At 36.8% G+C, this 20,369-nt stretch overlaps 1 protein-coding gene across 5 annotated transcripts in view; it reads left to right on the top strand.

Moving 5' to 3' along the window:
- The window catches only part of CCDC88A (coiled-coil domain containing 88A), a gene marked incomplete at both ends in the record, with an annotated part of 155,010 nt that overhangs the window by 8,669 nt on the left and 125,972 nt on the right, over positions 1 to 20,369 (top strand). For all 5 annotated transcript variants that reach the window (XM_080712084.1, XM_080712082.1, XM_080712083.1 and 2 more), the window contains 3 exons: positions 10,200 to 10,308; positions 12,637 to 12,706; positions 14,130 to 14,188. In XM_080712084.1, coding sequence (XP_080568210.1) covers positions 10,200 to 10,308; positions 12,637 to 12,706; positions 14,130 to 14,188 — 238 coding nt within the window. The remainder of the gene's footprint in view (positions 1 to 10,199; positions 10,309 to 12,636; positions 12,707 to 14,129; positions 14,189 to 20,369) is intronic.

Genomic DNA, 20,369 nt, shown 5'->3' with positions numbered 1-20,369 from the left:
TCTCTCAGTAGCTCATTTTTATTTTATTTTATTTTTTAATTTTAATTTTAATTTTTGGTGGTACTGGGGTTCCTGGAAACCCTTCTACCTCCGGGCTACATCTCAGACCTATTTAATATTTTTATTTGGAAACTGGGTCTCAAGCCAGCAATGCTGGCTTTGAACCTGTACAATCCTCCTGTCTCCGCCTCCCAGGCTTGGGGATTACAAGTGTGCTCCACCACGCCCACTCATCTTTCATTTTAGAAAAAGGCCTTTCCAAGGATATTTTCTTGTAACAATTAAATTATCTATTCTAAATCAGTTTTTATTTAGTATTTTAAGTCTTAAAATGAAAAGCATGATATTTGTAATGCTTAATTAATTATAGTTTTTTTTTTTAAGGGAATCCTGGAGTCATACTGTATCTAGTTAGTTTAAATTACTGTACTGAGATTTTTATTATATATATATAAATTTATATATTTATATTTATTATATATATATATAGTGTGTGTGTGTGTGTGTGTGTGTGTGTGTGTGTGTGTGTGTGTTTTGCTGGAGATTAAATTCAGTAGCACTCTGCTGCTGAGCTATGCTATCCCAGTCCTATTTTATTTTTATTTTGAAACAGGATCTCACTAGGTTGATAAGAGTCTCACTACTTTCTGGTTTTCTGGTTGCTTTTCAAATCTACTGGGATTACAAGTGGGTGTATGTGCCATAATTTTGTAATCTGTTCATCTGTTGATGGATACCTCAGTTGGTTCCATAACTTGGCTATTATGAATTGTGCTCCTGTAAACATGGATATGCATATATTATTATGATTTCCTGATTTCAGTCCCCTTGGAAAGATACCCAGGAGTGGTATAGCTGGAGCATATGGTGGATTTATCCCCGGTTTTCTGAGGAATCTCTACACTGATCTCTATAGTAGTTGCACTAATTTGTAATTCTACTAACATTGTAGAAGAGTTCCTATTTCCCCCCATCCTTGCCAGCATTTATGTTGTTTGCAGGTTTTTTTCCTGTTGTTTATCCTGTTGTTTATATATACATAGTGATATTATGCCTACTCTGGTATTTATTGATTTCCCTTTTTTCACATAATCTATTGATTTCCTTATAATGGTAGATAGAATTTTAGCTTTTTTTTGTGCCTCTGTATTTCTCTTTACTTGACCTTCTAATATCGTTATTACAAGTTTAGTTGTCAGTTCCCAGTATCTAATTATTATAAAGCTGGGTGTGGCGCTGCATGCCTATAATCCTAGGATCACAAGGATCACAAATTGGAGGACAGTCTCAGCAATTTAGCAAGGCCCTCAGGAATTTAGTGAGATAGTGTTTCAAAATAAAATAAAATAGGGCTGGGAGTATAGCTTAGAGGCAGAATGCCCATGGCTTCAAATCCCTTGTTATCACACACACACACACACACACACACACACACACACACACACACACACACACAATAAATCATTACTATAAAATTAATTATTACAACTATAAAATGTTTATTGTAAAACTTTGGTATTATTTTTTTGGTTATCACTTGTTTTGATTTGTCTAATTTTCTGTAAATTCACCTTTAAATATTGAGCTATTTTTCAAAGGGGTGAAACTTTGGACTTCTCGGCCAGTTTCATCCGAAGGCAGTTTTTCCTATATAAAGAGATCACATCCTTGGGGTGAAAGGGCCTATTTTCCATGATCCTAACATATGTCAGTATGACCCTTTCTCAAATTAGGCATGCATCAAATGGGAAATCTGAGCCTTGAAATTTAAAATTTATTCCTTTCTAGATTTATACTTAGAGTGCTTTGTGGTTGTCTTGGCCTGAAAAGATCAGAAAGTTTATGACTGCAGGGTAATAGCCAATGATTGTATCAAAGTAGGAACTTTTCATTTCTGTTTTATAGATACAGGCTAGATTAGAAACTCTTAAGTGGAGGTTTTTAGATGCCTAGATATACCTTAATCAACCAATGAACTTCACTATTCTCTTTTGGTTTCTTAATGTGTCTACCAGATCATAGAAGTCCTCTCAGATTTCAAGTACTCATTTTAAAGATTTGCAAGCACAAAGCAGCAAAGTTTTATAAAAAGAATATAGGAAACTTTTATTCCATTCTCTTCAGATTCATGTTGAATATAAGGTTAATTTTAGGTGTTACTTTTCCCTCAGTTTGAAATGCTTTCTCTAGTTCAAGTTGTATCTTTCAATTTCCTTTAGATTTCTAAAAGTTTTATTTGCTAACATTAGTATATAAAAACTAAACTCCCTCTTTTCTATACTCAGAATTGTCTTGTTAAAGCAGTTTTTCTCAGAAGCTAAAACAATCCTAATATAAAACTTAGGTTTTTTTTTTAACAAAAATATTCTTACAAGATTTTGATCAAATCAATATTTTAAATTCTGGAATCTTGCTACTTAGAAGAGCTTTATGCAAAGGAAACTCAGATTTCTTGACAACTGAAAAAGATTTGAAATACCATGCTGAGAAGTATTGGGCATAAAATACAATAAAAAAAAACCTTTAAAGTTTTATTTGAGGGCTGGGGTATATTTTAGGAAGAGTACTTGCTTAGTATCCTCAAGGCCCTGGGTTTACCCTAGTACCATGAAACAAACAGAAACTTTGAGGGAAAAAAAATCACTTTAAAGAAAACAGAGAGCCAAGTGTGGTGGCACACACCTGTAATCCCAGTACTTGGAAGGCTGAGACAGGAGCTTTGCAGGTTAGAGACAAGTTTCAGTAATTTAAGGAGACTGGCAACAACCTAATGAGACCCTGTTTCAAAACAAAGAAAGAGCTGGGGATATAGTTTGAAGTAGAATACACCAGGGTTGAATGTCCCCAGTAATCCCCCTTAAAAAAAAAAAAAGCCCAAAACACAGACACTTAGTGTAACAACTTTGTGTTGTGTCACAAAGATAATATAACATTATTAAGTTCATTAATGGAAATGAAACAAGTTTATTAGTATACAGTATATGCTGTAGTATAATCTGGATCACATATTGTCATGTGGCAATGGGCTTATACTATATATACAGTTCTTTTAGTTTGTATACATTTTCTAATTTTTTGATTATTATTTTTTAGATGTATGTACTTATTTATTTTTATTTTTATGTGGATCATATTGAAAATGGCATACATTCAGACTGTGCTTGGTGCCTTCTCTCACCCCCCACTTCCCTTTCCCCCCTCCCAACAATGAGTGTCCAGATTAGCCATGCTAAATTCATATTTTTACACTTATTTGAATTTAGCTCCTCCATTAATCAACCTCAGCCTTCTTCATCTCCTACTCTTCCATTTCAGCTTTGCTGAGGTTTCCCCTCCATTATCTGGAGTTTCTCTGGTATTCCTAATAGTCCCTAGTTTGGGTATATTAGAAAAAACATATGTCCCTTCTCTTTCTGTGCTTGGCTGATCTCACTTAACATAATATTCTCCAGGTCTTTCCATCTTTTTGCGAATGACATGATTTTGTTCTTCTTTATAGTTGAGTAGAATTCCATTGTGTATATTTCCCATAATTTTTCAGTCCATTCATTTGTTGATGGAGACCAAATCTTTATTGTAGCTGGGCATGGTGGCTCATGTATAGGCTGAGACAGGAGGATTGCAGGTTCATGGCAACCCTCAGCTACTTAGGCCTTTTGCAACTTATGAGACCCTGTTTCAAAAATAAAGAATTTTTTAAAAAAGGGCTGAAGGTGTGGCTCAGGTAGAATGCCCCTGGGTTCAATCCCTAGTACTGCAAAAAAAAAAAAAAAAAATTATATATATATATATGTTTAAGTACCCGGGTATATAATAAAATCTCACATGAATGAACTGGTGAGAAAAAGAAATCTTTAGTTTGGTTGCTTACTATGAAAACTGAATTGGAAATAAGCTTAACATATTTTGCCAGTATGACCTATGCTCAAAAAAATAAAAAAACCCCAAAACAACAAAAACACAAAAAAGTGATTTATTGTACAAATGGGTTTTGATCTGAAAAGAGAAACATCCAAAAGAGGGTAAAGGAAAAGAGCTCTAGGTCCTAAGTAGATTGTGAGTTTTGGGACTTCAGATTTCTGATTTACAGTTAAACTAGGTTTCTCTAAAATCTTTTTTAGGGAGGATCGGGATCAGGGTTTGCGGACAGCCTCAGCTACTTAGTGAGACCTTTTGCAACTCAGACCCTGAGTTCCTTTACCCTCTTTTAGATGTTTCTCTTTTCAGATCAAAACCCATTTGTACAATAAATCACTTTTTTGTGTGTTTTTGTTGTTTTTTTTCTTTTGAGCATAGAGTCATACTGGCAATAAAGAATAAAAAATAGGGCTGGGGATGTCGCTTGGAGGTAGAATGCCCAAGAACTGCCAAAAAAGAAAAAAAAAAAAAAGAAAAAAGGAAGAATGCTTAAGAGATAAGGTATTTTTTTTTTTAGTGTCTGTGGTAGCAAGTGAAATTTATCTAACTGTAGTTATACCTAACATTTTTGTTACTGGGGTTGTTCTTACTGTATTTCTAGTTACAGATGTACTTTTCTCCACAGAAATAGTTTGACTCAACCAAACTTTTATACATTAAGTAATATACTGGTATAGTAGCTATTCGATGAGTATTTGTTGAATTCACTGACTAACAATGTACCAGAGTTAATTACATAAACCAAGATTTTCCTTTCAGTTCTCTGAGTTTTTACTGACTTCCCCACTGTGCTGCTGTTTGTCTTGTTTGCCATGACACCATGACACATGGTCTGACCTCAGTGATATAGTCTCTTTGTTTTTGTTAAGTAACTAGTTCTAGTTGGTGCTTTTACTTCAGAGACCCACTTTTCCATTTAAATTCTCATTTGCCTTGGGCTATTTTGGTTCTATTATTTCCTTTGTGGTAAGCATAAATCTGTCACAGGTCAGATTTAGCCTACAGATCCCAGATTGTAGGATTCTGTTATTCAACTGATTTTTTTTTTTTTTTTTTTGGTACTGGAAATTGGACCTCTGGGGTATTCTGCCCTCCAAACTACACCCCCAGTCCTACTTTATTTTTTATTTTGAAACAAGATCTCACTGAGTTGCTGAGGCTGGTCTCAAACCTGTGATCCTCCTGTCTTACTCTCCTGAGGACTGTAATTATAGGCATGGACCTTCTACTTCCAGGCTACACCCTCATCCCTCTTTTATTTTATTTGGAAATAGAGTTTCTCTAAGTTGCTAAGGCTGTCCACAAACCTGAAATCTCCTTGTCTCAGCTTCCCAAATACTGGGATCACAGGTGTATACCACCATGTCTGGTTTTTCAACTGATCTTTGAGATAGAAGCTTTAGTGGGGAGCATCTAATCCAGGTTGCTAAGTGAGTTGTTAACTTGTAGAATGTCATCTCCTAACTAATTGGAAAGAGACAATTGTTAAAACACTATGCTTAGTCTCCAATCATTTATTTTTATTTTCAGTTATTCAAACAATATATGTGTTAGAAAATATTGCTAATGTAGAAATAAAAATGTCAATAAGATATAGTCCCTCTGTCAAGGAGTTTATAATCTAGTGAGAAAGTCACTCAAAAAGGCCCATGATAGAATTATGGGGGGGGGGGCGGGTTGTTACAACCATGAGATAAGCCTAAAAGAGTATATAGTGTAGGATTTTAAAGATGATTATTTGAAGATATAACAAAGCTGGCATGGTGGCACATGCTTGTAATCCTAGTACTTGGGAGGCTGAGACAGGAGGATCATGTATTCATGACCAGCCTCAGCAAATGTGTGAGGCTCTCTGCAACTTAGTGAGACCCTGTTTCAAAATAAAGACTAAAAGCAAATTAGGGCTGGGGATATAGCTAGGTGGTAGAATGCCCCTAGGTTCTGAAAGGGGGAGGGGCCCCTGCGGGGGGAGGGGCCGGAAGCCGCCTCCCTACCTCGCGAGAGTTCCGTGTTTCCCACGGGTGGGGGGGTGATTCCCCTACAAAAAGGGGGATCCCCCGTACCGACACAAAGAGACACTGACACACAGACAGACAGACACGCTCTCTTGCTCGCCCTCTCCCGCGGGAGTGGGGACCAAGAAAGGCTTATGGCATCCATATCGGACTTCCCGTGTATCTGTGCGCCCCGAGGGACCTGCCATGCCTATTGAATCTATCAGGTTCCATTTCAGGTACCACAAAAAAGAAAAGATGCAACAATATAACTCCCTGTTTTAACATATTAAGGGGGAAGGATCAGATGGGAATTAGATGTAGGAAAAATTGGATATTTATCACCTGTCTACACATAGAATAGGAATAGAAGGAAACAACCTGTTAGAAGATGTTAGATGGTTTTTCATTACTGTAACAAAACACCTGAGGTAATCAACTTTTAAAAAAGGTGGATTCTTTTGGTTCAGGGTTTCAGAGGTTACAGTCCATTGCTTTTATAGGCCCCATTGCTTTGGTACCTATGGTGAGGCAAAACATCATAGTAGGGAGCTTGTGGAGGAGCAAACTGCTTACTTAAGAAGCAAAAAGAGGAAGAGTCAGTTCACTAGCTCCTTCGAGAGAATGCCTCTAGTGATCCATGACCTCCCTAATGTGCATGATGTACATTCACAAACATAACAATCACTAAGCCAAACATGAGGAGGGAGGGGGAAGGAATGGACTAAATGAGTGATGTGTGTATGTATGCCTCTACCATCTTGTACTCCATTGAGATGTATGACTCGAATGCACCAAGAATAAAAAATAGTGCTGGGGGTATAGTTCAAAGGTAGAATGCCCCTGAGTTCTATCGCCAGACTGGGGGCGGGGTGGGGGGGAGCTCAACATACAAAGCTCTGCAGGTTTCCTTTGTGTATATGTGTACATATATAACATGTATACACGTAGACATAGAGACACATAATTTAATGTATAGCTAAAATCTTAAAGATTTTTGGAATTCTTTGTTATTGTACCTCTCTTCTTTCTGGAATTCTTTTCTAAAAAATGCAATAGGTTCTTTCTCCTGAGCTCCAAGCTTTGTCTCCTCAAATTTCAGTAAGACATGGGCTACCCTTTTCAATACCTCATTCTGGAAATTGCCTTAGTGTACCACTAGAAAGAATCTAGCTAGGGATTATAGCCTTGCTTTATTTGTTCTCCAAAGTCTGAAAACAAGTTTATTTTTGTGGGGGAGGGGACCAGGGACTGAACCCACAGGCATTCTATCCCTGAGCTTACATGCCCCCCAGCTCTTTTTATTTTTTCGTCCTGGGATATAAACCAGATGCATTCTACCTCTGAGCTACACCTCCAGTCCTATCTTTTATTCTTAATTTGGAACAGGGTCTCACTTAATTGCAAAGAGCATCGCTAAGCAGTGAAGCTGTCAGAGAACCCAGATCCTTCTGTCTCAGCTTCCCAAATGCTGGAATTAACAAGCATTCACCACTATTCCTGGCTCTAAAAATTTTTAATTTTTATTTTGAGACAGAGCCTTACTAAAATGCTGGGGGCCTTGCAAAATTGCTGGGGCTGGTCCTGAACCTGCAATCCTTCTCTCTCAGATTCTCAGTTAATGAGATTACTTCCCAGGTATGTGTCACTGCGTCCAACTGGAAACACATTTTTATGTTTCGTCCCGGTTTTCTAGTTTTTTAAGGAAAGAGGGCAAGTTCACCCTTTTTTTTTCTTATAAAGAAACAAAGATCAGAATCAAACCTGATTTTTAAAATTAAACAGGACATTAAGAAGATTTGCAAAAGTAGTAAAACAGTATTTTTTTTTTTTTTTGTGGTACTGGAAATGGAATCCAGGGCATTCTGCCTCTGAGTGACACCCCCAACCCTATTTTTTTTTTTTTTTATTCTTTATTTTGAAATAGAGTCTCACTGAGTTGCAAAGGGCCTAAGTAGCTGAGGCTGTCCAAGAACTGTGACCTTTTTGTCTCAGCTTCCCAAATGCAGGGATTATAAGCTTGTGCTACCAGGTAGCCTGGCTAAACAGTACCGTTTTTCTTAATAAATTTTTGTTTGGTATTTGTTAGCCTGCCAAAGGTTTGTTTCTTTTTCCTTCTTTTTTTCCAGCGCTGGGGATGAACCCAGGAACATTCTACCTCTGAGCTACACACCCAGCCCTATTTTTTATTCTTTATTTTGAAACGGTCTAAGTTTCAGAGGACCTCAAGTAGCAGAGGCTGGCTGCAAACTTGGATTCCTTCTGTCTCACTCAAATTCACACTTGTAATTGAGATAACAAGTGTGTGCCACCACACCCAGATTTTACTATTTTAATATGAGTTAATAAGCAATTTTCAAATTTTATTTCAAAATTTTTATATAGTAAATGTTGATAAACAGCAAAAACAAAAGTTTGGAGCCATCAATTAAGTTTGTAAAGGGATTAAAATATGTCAAAGTTGAATTGCTGAAATAAGCACCATTGTGTCTAACCTGTTTTAGAGAATGATCTGAAGGCTTTAGAAGACCCTGTGGGCTGGGAGTGTATAGCTCAGAGGTAGAATGTCTCTAGGTGCAATCCCCAGTACCACAAAAAAAGAAAAAAAAATTTTTTTAAAGGACTGAGACATTTCTCTTTAGCTTGTATTTGTTATTGGGTAGATGTCAATTTCTTGACTTCCTACATCTTTGTGTGGAGGATTAAATTCTGTAATTTTGGGATTTGTTTTTATGGTCCTGGGTATTGAACTCAGGGACTTTCTACCTCTGAGCTATACCCCCAATTCTATTTTATTTTTTTTATTTAAGCAGGGTCTCACTAAGTTGCAGAGGGCCTCACTAAATAGCTGAGGCTGCCTGTGAACCTGCGTTCCTCTTATCTCAGCCTCCCAAGTATTGGGATCGCAAGCGTTTGCCATCATGCCTGGCTCTAAATTCTGTAATCTTGAGATAATACTTTGTGCCAGTGACTCCTAAGGTTCCTGCTCTGATATTCTGGATTAAGCCCTTAAACAGGGCATCTTGATTTTTTAATCTGACATGTAACATGGCATTGTCTTCCTCCAGCTTGGTCTGCTTGTCCTAATGAGAAACTAGCTCATACATTTTTGGGTTCTTGCCTTAATCTTTTATTCTGATGCCACTTTAACTTGAATTTTCCTTTGTTAACTATGGCCTGGCTGTTTTTCTGCTTCAGTTTTTTTTCTTTTCTTTCTCATATTTAGTCCTTTACTTTCATTGACCTACAAAGCTTACCAAAGATAAAAGTAAACCTTGAGACCAGAGGATCACAGTTCGAGGACAGCCTCAGCTACTTAGTGAGGCCCTTTGCAACTCAATGAGACCCTGTTTCAAAATACAGAATAAAAAATGGGGCTGGGGATGTGGCTCAGAGGTAGAATGTAAAAAAAAAAAAAAAAAAGGAAACCTGTGTTTTCCACTTCATTCTTTAATTACTCTGGAACATCCAAATATAATCCCTTTTACCCATTGAGGATAAATAAAATTTATTTGGTTATTAGGCTATATTTAAAATTCTTGATTTAATTGCATTTATTTTGGATGAGGTAAATAAAGGAAATAAGTTGGCACAGAGGTTCAAATTTATAATCCTATCTACTCTGGAGGATGAGGCAAGAGAATCAAAAAGCTTGAAACCAGACTGAGTAATTTATTGAGACTCTGCCTTAAAATAAAAAGGGCTTGAGACACCTCACTGATAGATAGAATACCTCTGGATTCAATCCCCAGTACTGCAAAAACAAACCAACACATACCCCCATACATCCAAAAAAAAGAAAAAAAAAGAGAATAAGATAAGAGGTTATTCATTACCAGGAATGTTGGAGAGACATATGAGAAGGAAGGGCAACATCGGATGTAAGTTTCAAGTTTTATTTTGCTGCTGATTTAGGTATTTCAAATGTGTTTATTTAATGTGTTAATTTATTTAATAAGCCAAAGTTAATTATCTATACATTTGTATTATGTGTTAATGTAGCAGGCCAATACATAGTTTTTGTTTTTTTGGTACTGGGGAGGGTCATTCTGCTTCTAAGCTACATCCCCAGCCCTACTTTATTTTTTGTTTTGAAACAAGGTCTCACTGAAGGCCTTGCTAAGTTGCTGAGGCTAGTCTTGAACCCGAGATCTTCCTGTCTCAGCTATTCAAGTACTGGGATTATAGGCATGCCTCACAAATATACAGTTTTTAAAAGACAAACTATATGACTAGTTTTAATCATGTTTCAATATAAATTTAAGGTATTTTTCATATTTTTTACAGTAATCCTAAATCAGAGAGTCAGAGAGTAAATAAAAAAGTCAACAATGATGCTTCACTTCGAATTCATAATTTATCCATTTTGGTGAAACAGATAAAATTTTATTACCAGGTAAGTAATCCCTTTTAATTTGGTATTTTAATAATAATTTACATATTTATATTGTTGTGTTATTTAGTATAACTCATCTAACAAACAGTAATTGCAGATGTGCTTATTTCATGCTGGGTTGGAGCTTCTTATGAATATTAAAGATATAAGCAAGCACTTTATAATCATCTGATATTAAAAATGATTACTATATTTTATGTATTTTTAACACCAGTTCCTAGTTTTTTTATGTTGTAACATAATGCAGCACTTTGTTAGCCTACTTAAAATACGCTTTTAGGCTGGGCATGGTGGCCCCTGCTTGTAATCCCAGCATTTAGGAGGCTGAGATCGGAGGATCGTGGTTCATGGCCAGCCTCAGCTACTTAGAGAGGCCCTTTGCAAACTCAGTGAGACACTGTTTCAAAGTAAAGAATAAAAAAATAAGACTGGGAGTGTAGCTCAAAGGTAGAATGCCTCAGGGTTCCATCCCTAGTACAAAAAAAAAAAAAAAAAAAGCACTTTTGAAGAGCGTGCTTTCTATTGTCTTAAAAAATTTGTTGAGTATATATTTTAGTTCTTAAATATAAGCATTCTTAAGGCTATTGATATGCCTCTAAGAATCATTTTAGTTCCATTTCATAAATTTTGATTTTGTTTATTTATTCATTCATTCATTTTGTGGTACTGGGGGTGGAACCCAGCGGCTTTTCACCTCCAGGCTATACTCCCAGACCTATTTTACATTTTATTTGGAAACAGGGTCTCACTAAGTTGCTGAGAGCTTCACTCAGTAGCTGACGCTGGCTTCGAACCTTTGGGATCCTCCTGTCTCAGCCTCCCAAGCGCTGAGATTGCAAGCGTGCACCACGACGCCCAGCTGGTTTGTTTATTTAAAAGTGTTTTGTTTGTTTCTGTGTATTGTAAAATTTCCGCTATATTTTATTTTACTTATGAGTTAGGGGAAAGTATGCTTTTAAGTTTCAAACAGCTGGGCATGGTGGTCCTTGCCTGTAATCCCAATATTTGAGAGGCTGGGACAGGAGGATTGCAGATTCAAGACCAACTTCAACAATTTAGATCTTGGTTTTTTTTTGTTGTTGTTGTTGTTTTGTTTTTTGGTGGTACTGGGGTTCCTGGAAGCCCTTCTACCTCCGGGCTACACTCCCAGACCTATTTTATATTTTTGAAACAGGGTCTCTTATGCCAGCGCAGCTGGCTTTGAACCTGTGCGATCCTCCTGTCTCCGCCTCCCAAGTGCGGGGATTACAAGCATGCACCACCATGCCCGGCTAGATCTTATTTTAAAATAAAAAATAAGCTGGGTGTGGTAGCACACACTTATAATCCCAGTACTTGCAAGTTTGTGGCCAGCCTCAGCTACTTTTTGAGGCCCTCCTGAACATAGTGAGACTCTCTTTCAACATAGAGACTAAAAAAAAGAGCTGAGGATGTATGGAGGTAGAAGGCCCCTGGTTTAAATCCCTGGTACCACACACAGGCAGAAAAATAAGAAATCTAGAATTAAGCTGGGTGTGGTTGTGCAGGTCTGTAATCTAAGTACTTGGGAGGCTGAGACAAGAGGATTACAGGTTCAAGAACAGGCTTGGCAATGAAGGGAGATTTCTCAGCAACCTAGAGAGACTTTGTTTCAGAATAAGAAATGGGCCAGGGGTATAGAATCCTCCTGGGTTTAATCCTTGTAACCCCCCACCCTGGAAAAAAAGATCTAGAATTATACCTCTTTAAAAAGTAAATAGTTAATACAAGTTAATTTTTCATATTTATTCATAGTTACTTGCTTTCTCATTATTATTATTATTATTATTGTTATTTTATTTTATTTTATTTAAATTTTTTTTGGTGGTACTGGCGTTGGAACCCAGAGGCTTTCTACCTCTGGGCTATACTCCCAGAGCTATTTTATATTTTATTTGGAAACAGGGTCTCACTAAGTTGCTGAGAGCCTCACTAAGTAGCTGAGGCTGGCTTTGAACCTGTGCGATCCTCCTTTCTCAGCCTCCTAAGCGCGGGGATTACAAGCGTGCGCCACCACACCTGGCTATTATTTTTTTTAAAGGTACTGGGGTTGAACCCAGGGATGGTTTACCTCTGGCTACACCCTCAGTCCCATTTTACTTTTTATTTTGAAACTGCGTCATTAAGTTGCAAAGGCCCTCACTAAGTTCCTGAGGCTGTGAACTTGTGACCTTCTGTCTCAGCCTCCCAAGTACTGAGGTTATAGGTATTCAAATTACAGTATATTGTACTTACTGAAGAGTTTTCAAATCATGTTTAACTTCATGAATAATTATTTCTTTACTATAACTATTGAGTATTATTTTACAGGAGACTTTGCAGCAGCTGATAATGATGTCACTGCCAAATGTCTTAATCATTGGCAAAAATCCTTTCTCTGGTAAGTATTGAAATAAATTAGTATAATGTGATAATAATGTCTATGATCTGGAAGATCTTTTGGTTTGGTGAGAGAGTCACAGATTACTGGAACACCATATAATAATTAATATGAAATAGAAATATAAACTGAAAGTTATAGCATATGAAATAAAGAACCAATATTTTAACAATTGGCCTAATAGGGCTGAGAACCTTTGTAATTGGGTTAGGGAAGACTACACAGAGATATTAGAGCTGTGCCTAGGATGTTGATGAGTGGTAAGTGGTTCACTAGGGTGCTGAGGAGGTAGGGGAAGAAAGGCAGAAGAACTAGCCAGAGAGGCAGGTATTTATGCATATTATTGGAAATGCTGATTAACATGTTTCAGTGTGGCTAGAAAGCAGTTTTCCTGAAAAGTAGGAGGAAATGTCTGAAATGAAGGCTTTTTATATAGACAAGTTGACCTAAGTGAAAATCTAGTCCAAAGAAATATATATTGAGGCTGAGCGTGGTGGTGCATACCTGTAATCCCAGTAACTTGGGAGACTGAGACAAGAGGATCACAGGTTTGAAGTAAGCCTTAGCAATTCAGCAAGACCCTGTTTCAAAAAAAAAAAAAAAAATGGGGCTGAATCCTCAGCACCAGGCACATACACACAAAAGATATATTGAAAAAAATATATATACACACACACACACACACACATATATATATATATAGATATATATATCACATAGAATGTTATATGTAATATACATATACATACATATACATATAACACACACACACACACACACACACACACACACACACACACACTTGCCAGCTGAATATTTTAAGAAAATCTTAATTGAATGCTATTGGACAAAGGATGTTGTCTCTAGTTCTGCTACAGACCATTAACTTTCTATCCAATATATCATATATATTTATTTTAGCCTCATTGTAACAGATATTTGAAGTTCTGATCCTTATGTGCACACAGTAGAAATCCACTTAAATTTTTAAAGGTAGATGAATCATAATATTTGTATTTAGTAAGAAAACACTAAAAGGAGCCAGATTTTTAGGAGTCTCTTTTGGCTGACATTGTGGCATGTCCTTTATTAGCATAATTTGGTAGGTTCTTAGTTTGGTAGGCTAGTGTAATAGAATTTATGAAAAAAGGGTAGATCCATAGTTGGCATACTTCCTGCATGAAGCAAATTTATTTGTATTATAACCCTTCAGAATTGAGATTCTTACCCATTTCCTCTGCTGCTTATTACATTGCACATACATAGAGTTGCCATTTTGAATCCACCACTGTTTATAGATTTGATCCTTTGGTTATCATTGAGTATTACCTCTAGAGGTGGTTCTTGTGTTAAGTTTGAGGTATTCCCCATAAGAAAGAATGTTGAATAGAGCTAAATGTTATCCTTATTGTTTTTATTTCAGAACAAGGCACAGAAGAAGTCAAAAAGCTGCTTTTACTTTTACTGGGCTGTGCAGTTCAGGTAAGTAAAAAGATTTCTTTATATTTTAATTTTAATAATTTCATGTTTTTTGAGTCAATAGTTTCTTTTTTTCTTTTCCTTTTTTGTGGCATTGGAGATTGAACTCAGGGACATGCTACCTCAGAGCTACAACCCTAACCCTATTTTATTATTTTTATTTGGAAACAGGGTCTCGCTGGGTTGGTAAGAATCTCACTCCTTGCTGAGACTGTCCTTGAGTCTGCCATACTATCTTAGCCGCCCTAGTACTGGAATTACAAGTCTGGACCACCACACCTGGCTTAGCTTGAGTCTCTAGTTTGTTTATTTGTTTGTTTGTTTTTTGCAGTACTGGGGATAGAACCCAGGGGTCTTCTACCTCTGGGCTATACTCTCAGACTTATTTTATATATTATTTGGAAATAGGGTCTCACTAAGTTGCTGAGAGTCTCGCTAAGTAGCTGAGGCTGGCTTTGAACCTGTGAGATCCTCCTGTCTCGGCCTCCCAAAATCTGGGATTACAAGCGTGCACCACCACACCCGGCTTGAGTCTCTAGTTTCTGAAAGACTTAAGGATAGGCTATTGGTTTTCAAAGTTTATGTTAGAAAATATCTTCAAAATATATAACCTCTTAAGGAGATTATGTTGAAGAAAATCATTTCAAAATTTGGTTAAATAGATTATTATAGTCATATTTTAAAATTTTAGGTTTCTTTTTTCCTATTATGAGGCTTTTTTTTTATAGTACTGGGAATAGAACCCAGGGGCATTCTACCTCTGAGCTATACCCTCAGCCCTATTTTTTATTCTTTATTTTGAAACAGGGTCTCACTGAATTGCAAAGGGCTTCGCTTCATTAAGTAGCTGTGGCTCTCCTTGAACCATGATCCTTTTGTCTCAGCCTCCCAAATGTTGGGATTACAAACATGTGCCACCACACCTGGCTCTATTATGAAGCTTTTAATGGCTGTGAGTCTTTAAAATTTCTTCAGAATGTTATCTTTGATAACCTATAACTTCTTCCTCAGCTGCGTGTGGTGGTGCACACCATAATCTTTTAAATTGATATATAAATCATACATATTTATGTGGTACAATGTGATATTTCAATATATATATAAACAAAATACTAGCAACATGATTCAAAACCATATCAAATCATACACCATGACCACGTCGGGTTCATCTCAGGGATGCAAGGCAGGTTCAACATATGAAAATCACTCCATTGTAATTTATCACATAAACAGAACCAAAAACAACGTCATATGGTCATTTCAGTAGATGCTGAAAAGGCATTTGACAAAATCCAACATCCATTTATGCTAAAAGCACTGCAGAGAATTGTAATAGAAGGAACATACTTCAACATCATAGAGGCAATTTACAATAGGCCCACAGCCAACATCATATTAAATGGGGAAAACTTCAAGAATTTCCCCTAAAAACAGGAACAAGACAAGGATGTTCAATATCACCACTTCTTTTCAATATAGTACTTTAGCCACAGCAATAAGGCAAGAAAAGGAAATCAAAGGTGTACAAATAGGAAAAGAAGAACTCAAACTTTCACTCTTTGCAGATGATATGATACTAAGAAGACCCAACAAACTCAACCAAAAGGCATATAGAACTGATCAACAAATTCAGCAAAGTGACTGGATATAAAATCAATCTTAAAAAATTGGAAACTTTTTTGTATACCAACCATAAATCTACTGAAAAAGAAATTTAGAAAACACTTCCACTCAGGATATCCCACAAAATATAAAATACTTAGGAATAAACTTAACCAAGGAGGTAAAAGACCTCTACAAAGAAAATTATAAAACATTGAAAAAAAGACATTGAAGAAGACCTTAGAAGAGGGAAAGATCTTCCATGTTCATGGATAGGCAGAATAAATATCATCAAAATGGCCATACTTCCAAAAGTGATCTATGATTCACTGCAATACCCATTAAATTACCAAGGTAATTTCTCACAAACAGAAAAATCGGTTTTTAAATTTATTTGGAATAACAAAAAAACAGAATAGGCAAGGTAGCTCTCAGCAACAAAAACCATGCATGATGAAGCACAATAACTGACATTAAAGTATACTATAATGTGTAATGATCACATCAGGGTAATTGACATATCTGTCACCTCAAGACAATTATCATTTTTTTATGTTGGGAGCATTCAAGATCCTTTCTACTAGCTTTTTGAAATACTCAGTTGTTGTCTACCAGAATTATTCTATGTGCTATAAAACATTAGGAGTTATACCTCCTACCCAATTGTTTGCCTCACCCATTAACAAGCCCCTCTCCATTGTCCTTCATATTCCTCTTTCTAGACTCGTAACCACTGTGGGAGCTGTAGCCTTGTACAACATATGTTATTAAAGTTCCATGCTGTGTAATGGGCAAGGGTTTACTTCACAATTGATCAAATATATAGGTGTTTGCTGTCACTGCTGTTCTAACTTAGTCATCAGATCCTGAGTTAGAAACACAACACTTCCTTTCCAGCCCTTATATATTGTACTTGCTTTATAACATACCCTCTGCTAGGTGGGTGTGGTGGTGCATGCTTATAATCCCAGTACTTGGGAGGCTGAGACAGGATGATCACACGTTTGCAGCCAGCCTCAGCTACTTAGTGAGGCTTCTGCAACTTAGATACTGTTTTCAAAATAAGATGTTAAAAAAAAAAAAATAGGCCCAGAAGTGTAGTTTGGAGGTAGAGTACCCCTGAGTTCCATCCCTAGTACCAAAAAAAAAAAAAAAAAACCTCTGTTGGTGAGTGTTACTTAAATCCAGATGATAACAGTGGCAGCATAAATTTGGTTGTTATTGCTTGTTGCTTCTTAGTTGCTACTCATAGTTACTAAAATTGACAGTGGGAATAGAGCAAAATCAAGGATATCTCAGGAATAGTTGATGAAAAGCCTCCAAATATGAAAGAAACCCTAATATATTTAAAAGCAAATAAAAAAGAATATAAAATTTGAGCCAGCTATTTTCTGTAACTCACATAATATTCCTTGATGCTAGAAAATAAAAGTACTATTTCTCGGACTGTTTAGCTTGTGTGTGTGTGTGTGTGTGTGTGTGTGTGTGTGTGTGTGTGTGTGTGTGTATGTTACTGGGATGGAACCCAGGGGCATTCTACCACCAAGCTATGCCACCAGCCCTATTTTATTTTTTTATTTTGAAATAGGGTCTCACTTAAGTTGCAGATGGCCTAAGTGGCTGAGGCTGGTCTCGAATTTGTGATCTTCCTGTCTCAGCCTCCCAACTATATAGATTTTGACAAGTTAACTAACTCAAACTCTTCTACTTCTACCAGTGCAGGTTTAGAGATTTTTATCCTTGAGTAATTGTTGATATTCTTTTTTGCAGTACTGGGGATGGAACCCAGGGACATTCTACCTCTGAGCTATACCCTCAGCCCTATTTTTTATTCTTTATTTTGAAACAGGGTCTCACTGAGTTGCAAAGGGCCTTGCTAAGTAGCTGAGGCTGTTTGTGAACCACAATCCTCCTGTCTCAGCCTCCCAAATGCTGGAATTACAAGCATGCATTACCATGCCCAGCTGATATTCATGTTTTAAAATTATTTATATATTATTTTACTATTGAAGTAAGGCAGAGCTGTGGAATAGACATTTTTCTTAAAGCTACTTAATGAAGTATTGTTCAGAAATCAAGTAACATAGCATAAAATATTCCTTCTTGCGTATGCATAAAACTAAATGCTGCTTGAAGCAAAATAATAAGTAAATAGATCTGGCCTTCTAAGGTCTACCCTTTAAAGTAGTTTAATGTTGGCATGTAATTAAAATACGGTTCTCAGCCAGGCACAATGATGCTCACCTGTAATCCCAGGACGTGGGGACTGAGACAGGAATTCAGGTTCAAGGACAGCTTCAGCAAGTAGTGAGATTCTCATAAACCTAGTAAAACTCTGTTTCAAAATTAAAATAGGGCTGGGGTATATCTTGGAGGTAGAATGCTTCTGGGCTCAATCCCCATTATCACAAAAATAAATGAAAGTTTCCTAGTGATGTTAAGCATTCTTAATTTTTGCTATAAGTGTTATCTGTCCATAGATTCATATAATTAAGATTCATATAATGCAGGGATACTAGGTAGGTACTAAGCTGGGTTTGCTGGCACATGCTTATAATCTCAGTGCTTGGGGGGTGGTGGATGAAATAGGATAGGATTGTCACAGGTTTGAGGCCAGCCTCAGCAACTTAGACCCTGTTTCAAAATAAAAAAAGGCTGGAGGTATGGCTCAGAGGTAGAATGCTATTGAGGTTAATTCCCAGTATAAAATAAAACCAAATAAAATAAGGTAGGTTTTATTTCAGATAGTCACTGAAAAGGGAGGAAGAATATTTGGGTAGAATAAGAGATTAAGGCATAATGGACACTTATATAAGTATGGATTGGTGTGATGTTGTAAACAGGAAAATAAGATTTTTACAAAAAATAGGACAGTAGTTGAAGGTTGAAGGGAAGAATTAACTTTGTTGTTTCTTAAAACTTTTTGAGAGTAGTCTGAAGAGTTTGTAAACAAAATGTGAGAGGATGACTTTAGGAAAGTGTTTTAAAATCAATGAAGACTGCTGGGAGTGGTAGTGCACGCTTGTAATCCCCACGCTTGGGAGGCTGAGACAGGAGAATCACACAGGTTCGAAGCCAGCCTCAGCCACTTAGTGAGGTTCTCAGTAACTTAGTGAGACCCTGTTTCCAAATAAAATATGAAAAGGTCTGGGAGTATAGTCCGGAGGTAAAAAGCCTCTGGGTTCCACCCCCAGTACCACCAAAAAAAAAAAAAAAAAAATCAATGTAGAGTAATATATACTATTTTATACTTTTATTGGTGCATTATAGTCTTAATCATAATGCATTTCATAGTGATGGTGACATACATACACACAGCACCTGGTGGGCTTTTCCCTGCTCCCTCCCCACTCTCCCTCCTTCCCCAGACAGATTATTGAGATTGCTATTCTCACATATGTACATAATGTCAGTGGAAGTGATTTCTTCATTAATTCTCTTTCCCTAAACCTCTCTAAAACCACTTCCCTGGCTCCACTGGAGTTTCTCTTCTATTATGTAAAGTCCCTCTTATATTCCAGTTACTCCGTAGTGTCAGCATATGATAGAATTTTGATCCTTCACCTTCTGTGACTGGCTAATTTCACTTAATGTTTTCCAGGTCCATCCATTTTCCTGAAAATCTCATAATTTTATTCTTCTTTATTGCTGAGTAGAATTTCATTGTGTGTATATCTTATAATTTTATAATCCATTCATTTGTTAATGGACACTTAGGTTGGTTCTATAATTTGACTAATGTGGATTTGTGCTGTTATAAACATGGATATGCATATATTACTATAATTTTTTCATTTCAGTCTCTTTGGAAAGATACTCAGGCATGGTATAACTGAACATGGTGGATCTATTCCCAGTTTTCTGAGGAATCTCCACACTCATCTCTATATGGGCTGTACTAATTTGCATTCCTACCCACATTGTAGTGGACTTCCTATTTCCCCACATCATCCCTAGCATGTATTATTGTTTGATTTAATTGATGATTGCCATTCTAATTGGAGTTAGGTGGAATATTAGTGTGGTTTTAGTTTGCATCTTCCTGATTGCTAATGATGAAAATTTTTTCATGTATGTATGTATTGGCCATTTGTGTTTCTTTATGAAGTGTCTGGTTAGTTCAGTTGTCTCTTTCTTGATTGGATTATTAGTGGTGTGTGTGTGTGTGTGTGTGTGTGTGTGTGTGTGTTGAGTCTAATAAGTAATTTGCATAGTAAAGATATTCTCCATCAGAAGAGTAGCTAGCAAAGGTCTTGTCCCATTCTGTAGGCTAACTCTGTAGACTCTTGATGATTTCCTTTGATGAATAGAAACTTAGTTGAGCTGAGCATGGTAGTGCACCCCTGTAATCCCAGTACTTAGGAGGCTGAGACAGGAGGATTGTAGGTTTGTGGCCAGGCTCAGCAATTCAATGAGGCCCTCCGCAACTTAGGGAGATCCTGTTTCCTAATAAAGAATAAAAAAATAGGGCTGGGAGAATAAAAAATAGCTCAGAGGTAGAATACACCTCAGCTTAATCCCCAGCAATACAAGACAAAAAGAAGCTTTTTAATTTAATGCCTTCTCATTTGTTACTGTTTTG

Source organism: Muscardinus avellanarius (genome assembly GCF_963383645.1).
Source record: "Muscardinus avellanarius genome assembly, chromosome: 15".
Classification (NCBI taxonomy): Eukaryota; Metazoa; Chordata; class Mammalia; order Rodentia; family Gliridae; genus Muscardinus; species Muscardinus avellanarius.
The sequence above is the reverse complement of the archived record's forward strand: the minus strand, read 5'-3'. Positions and strand labels throughout refer to the sequence as shown.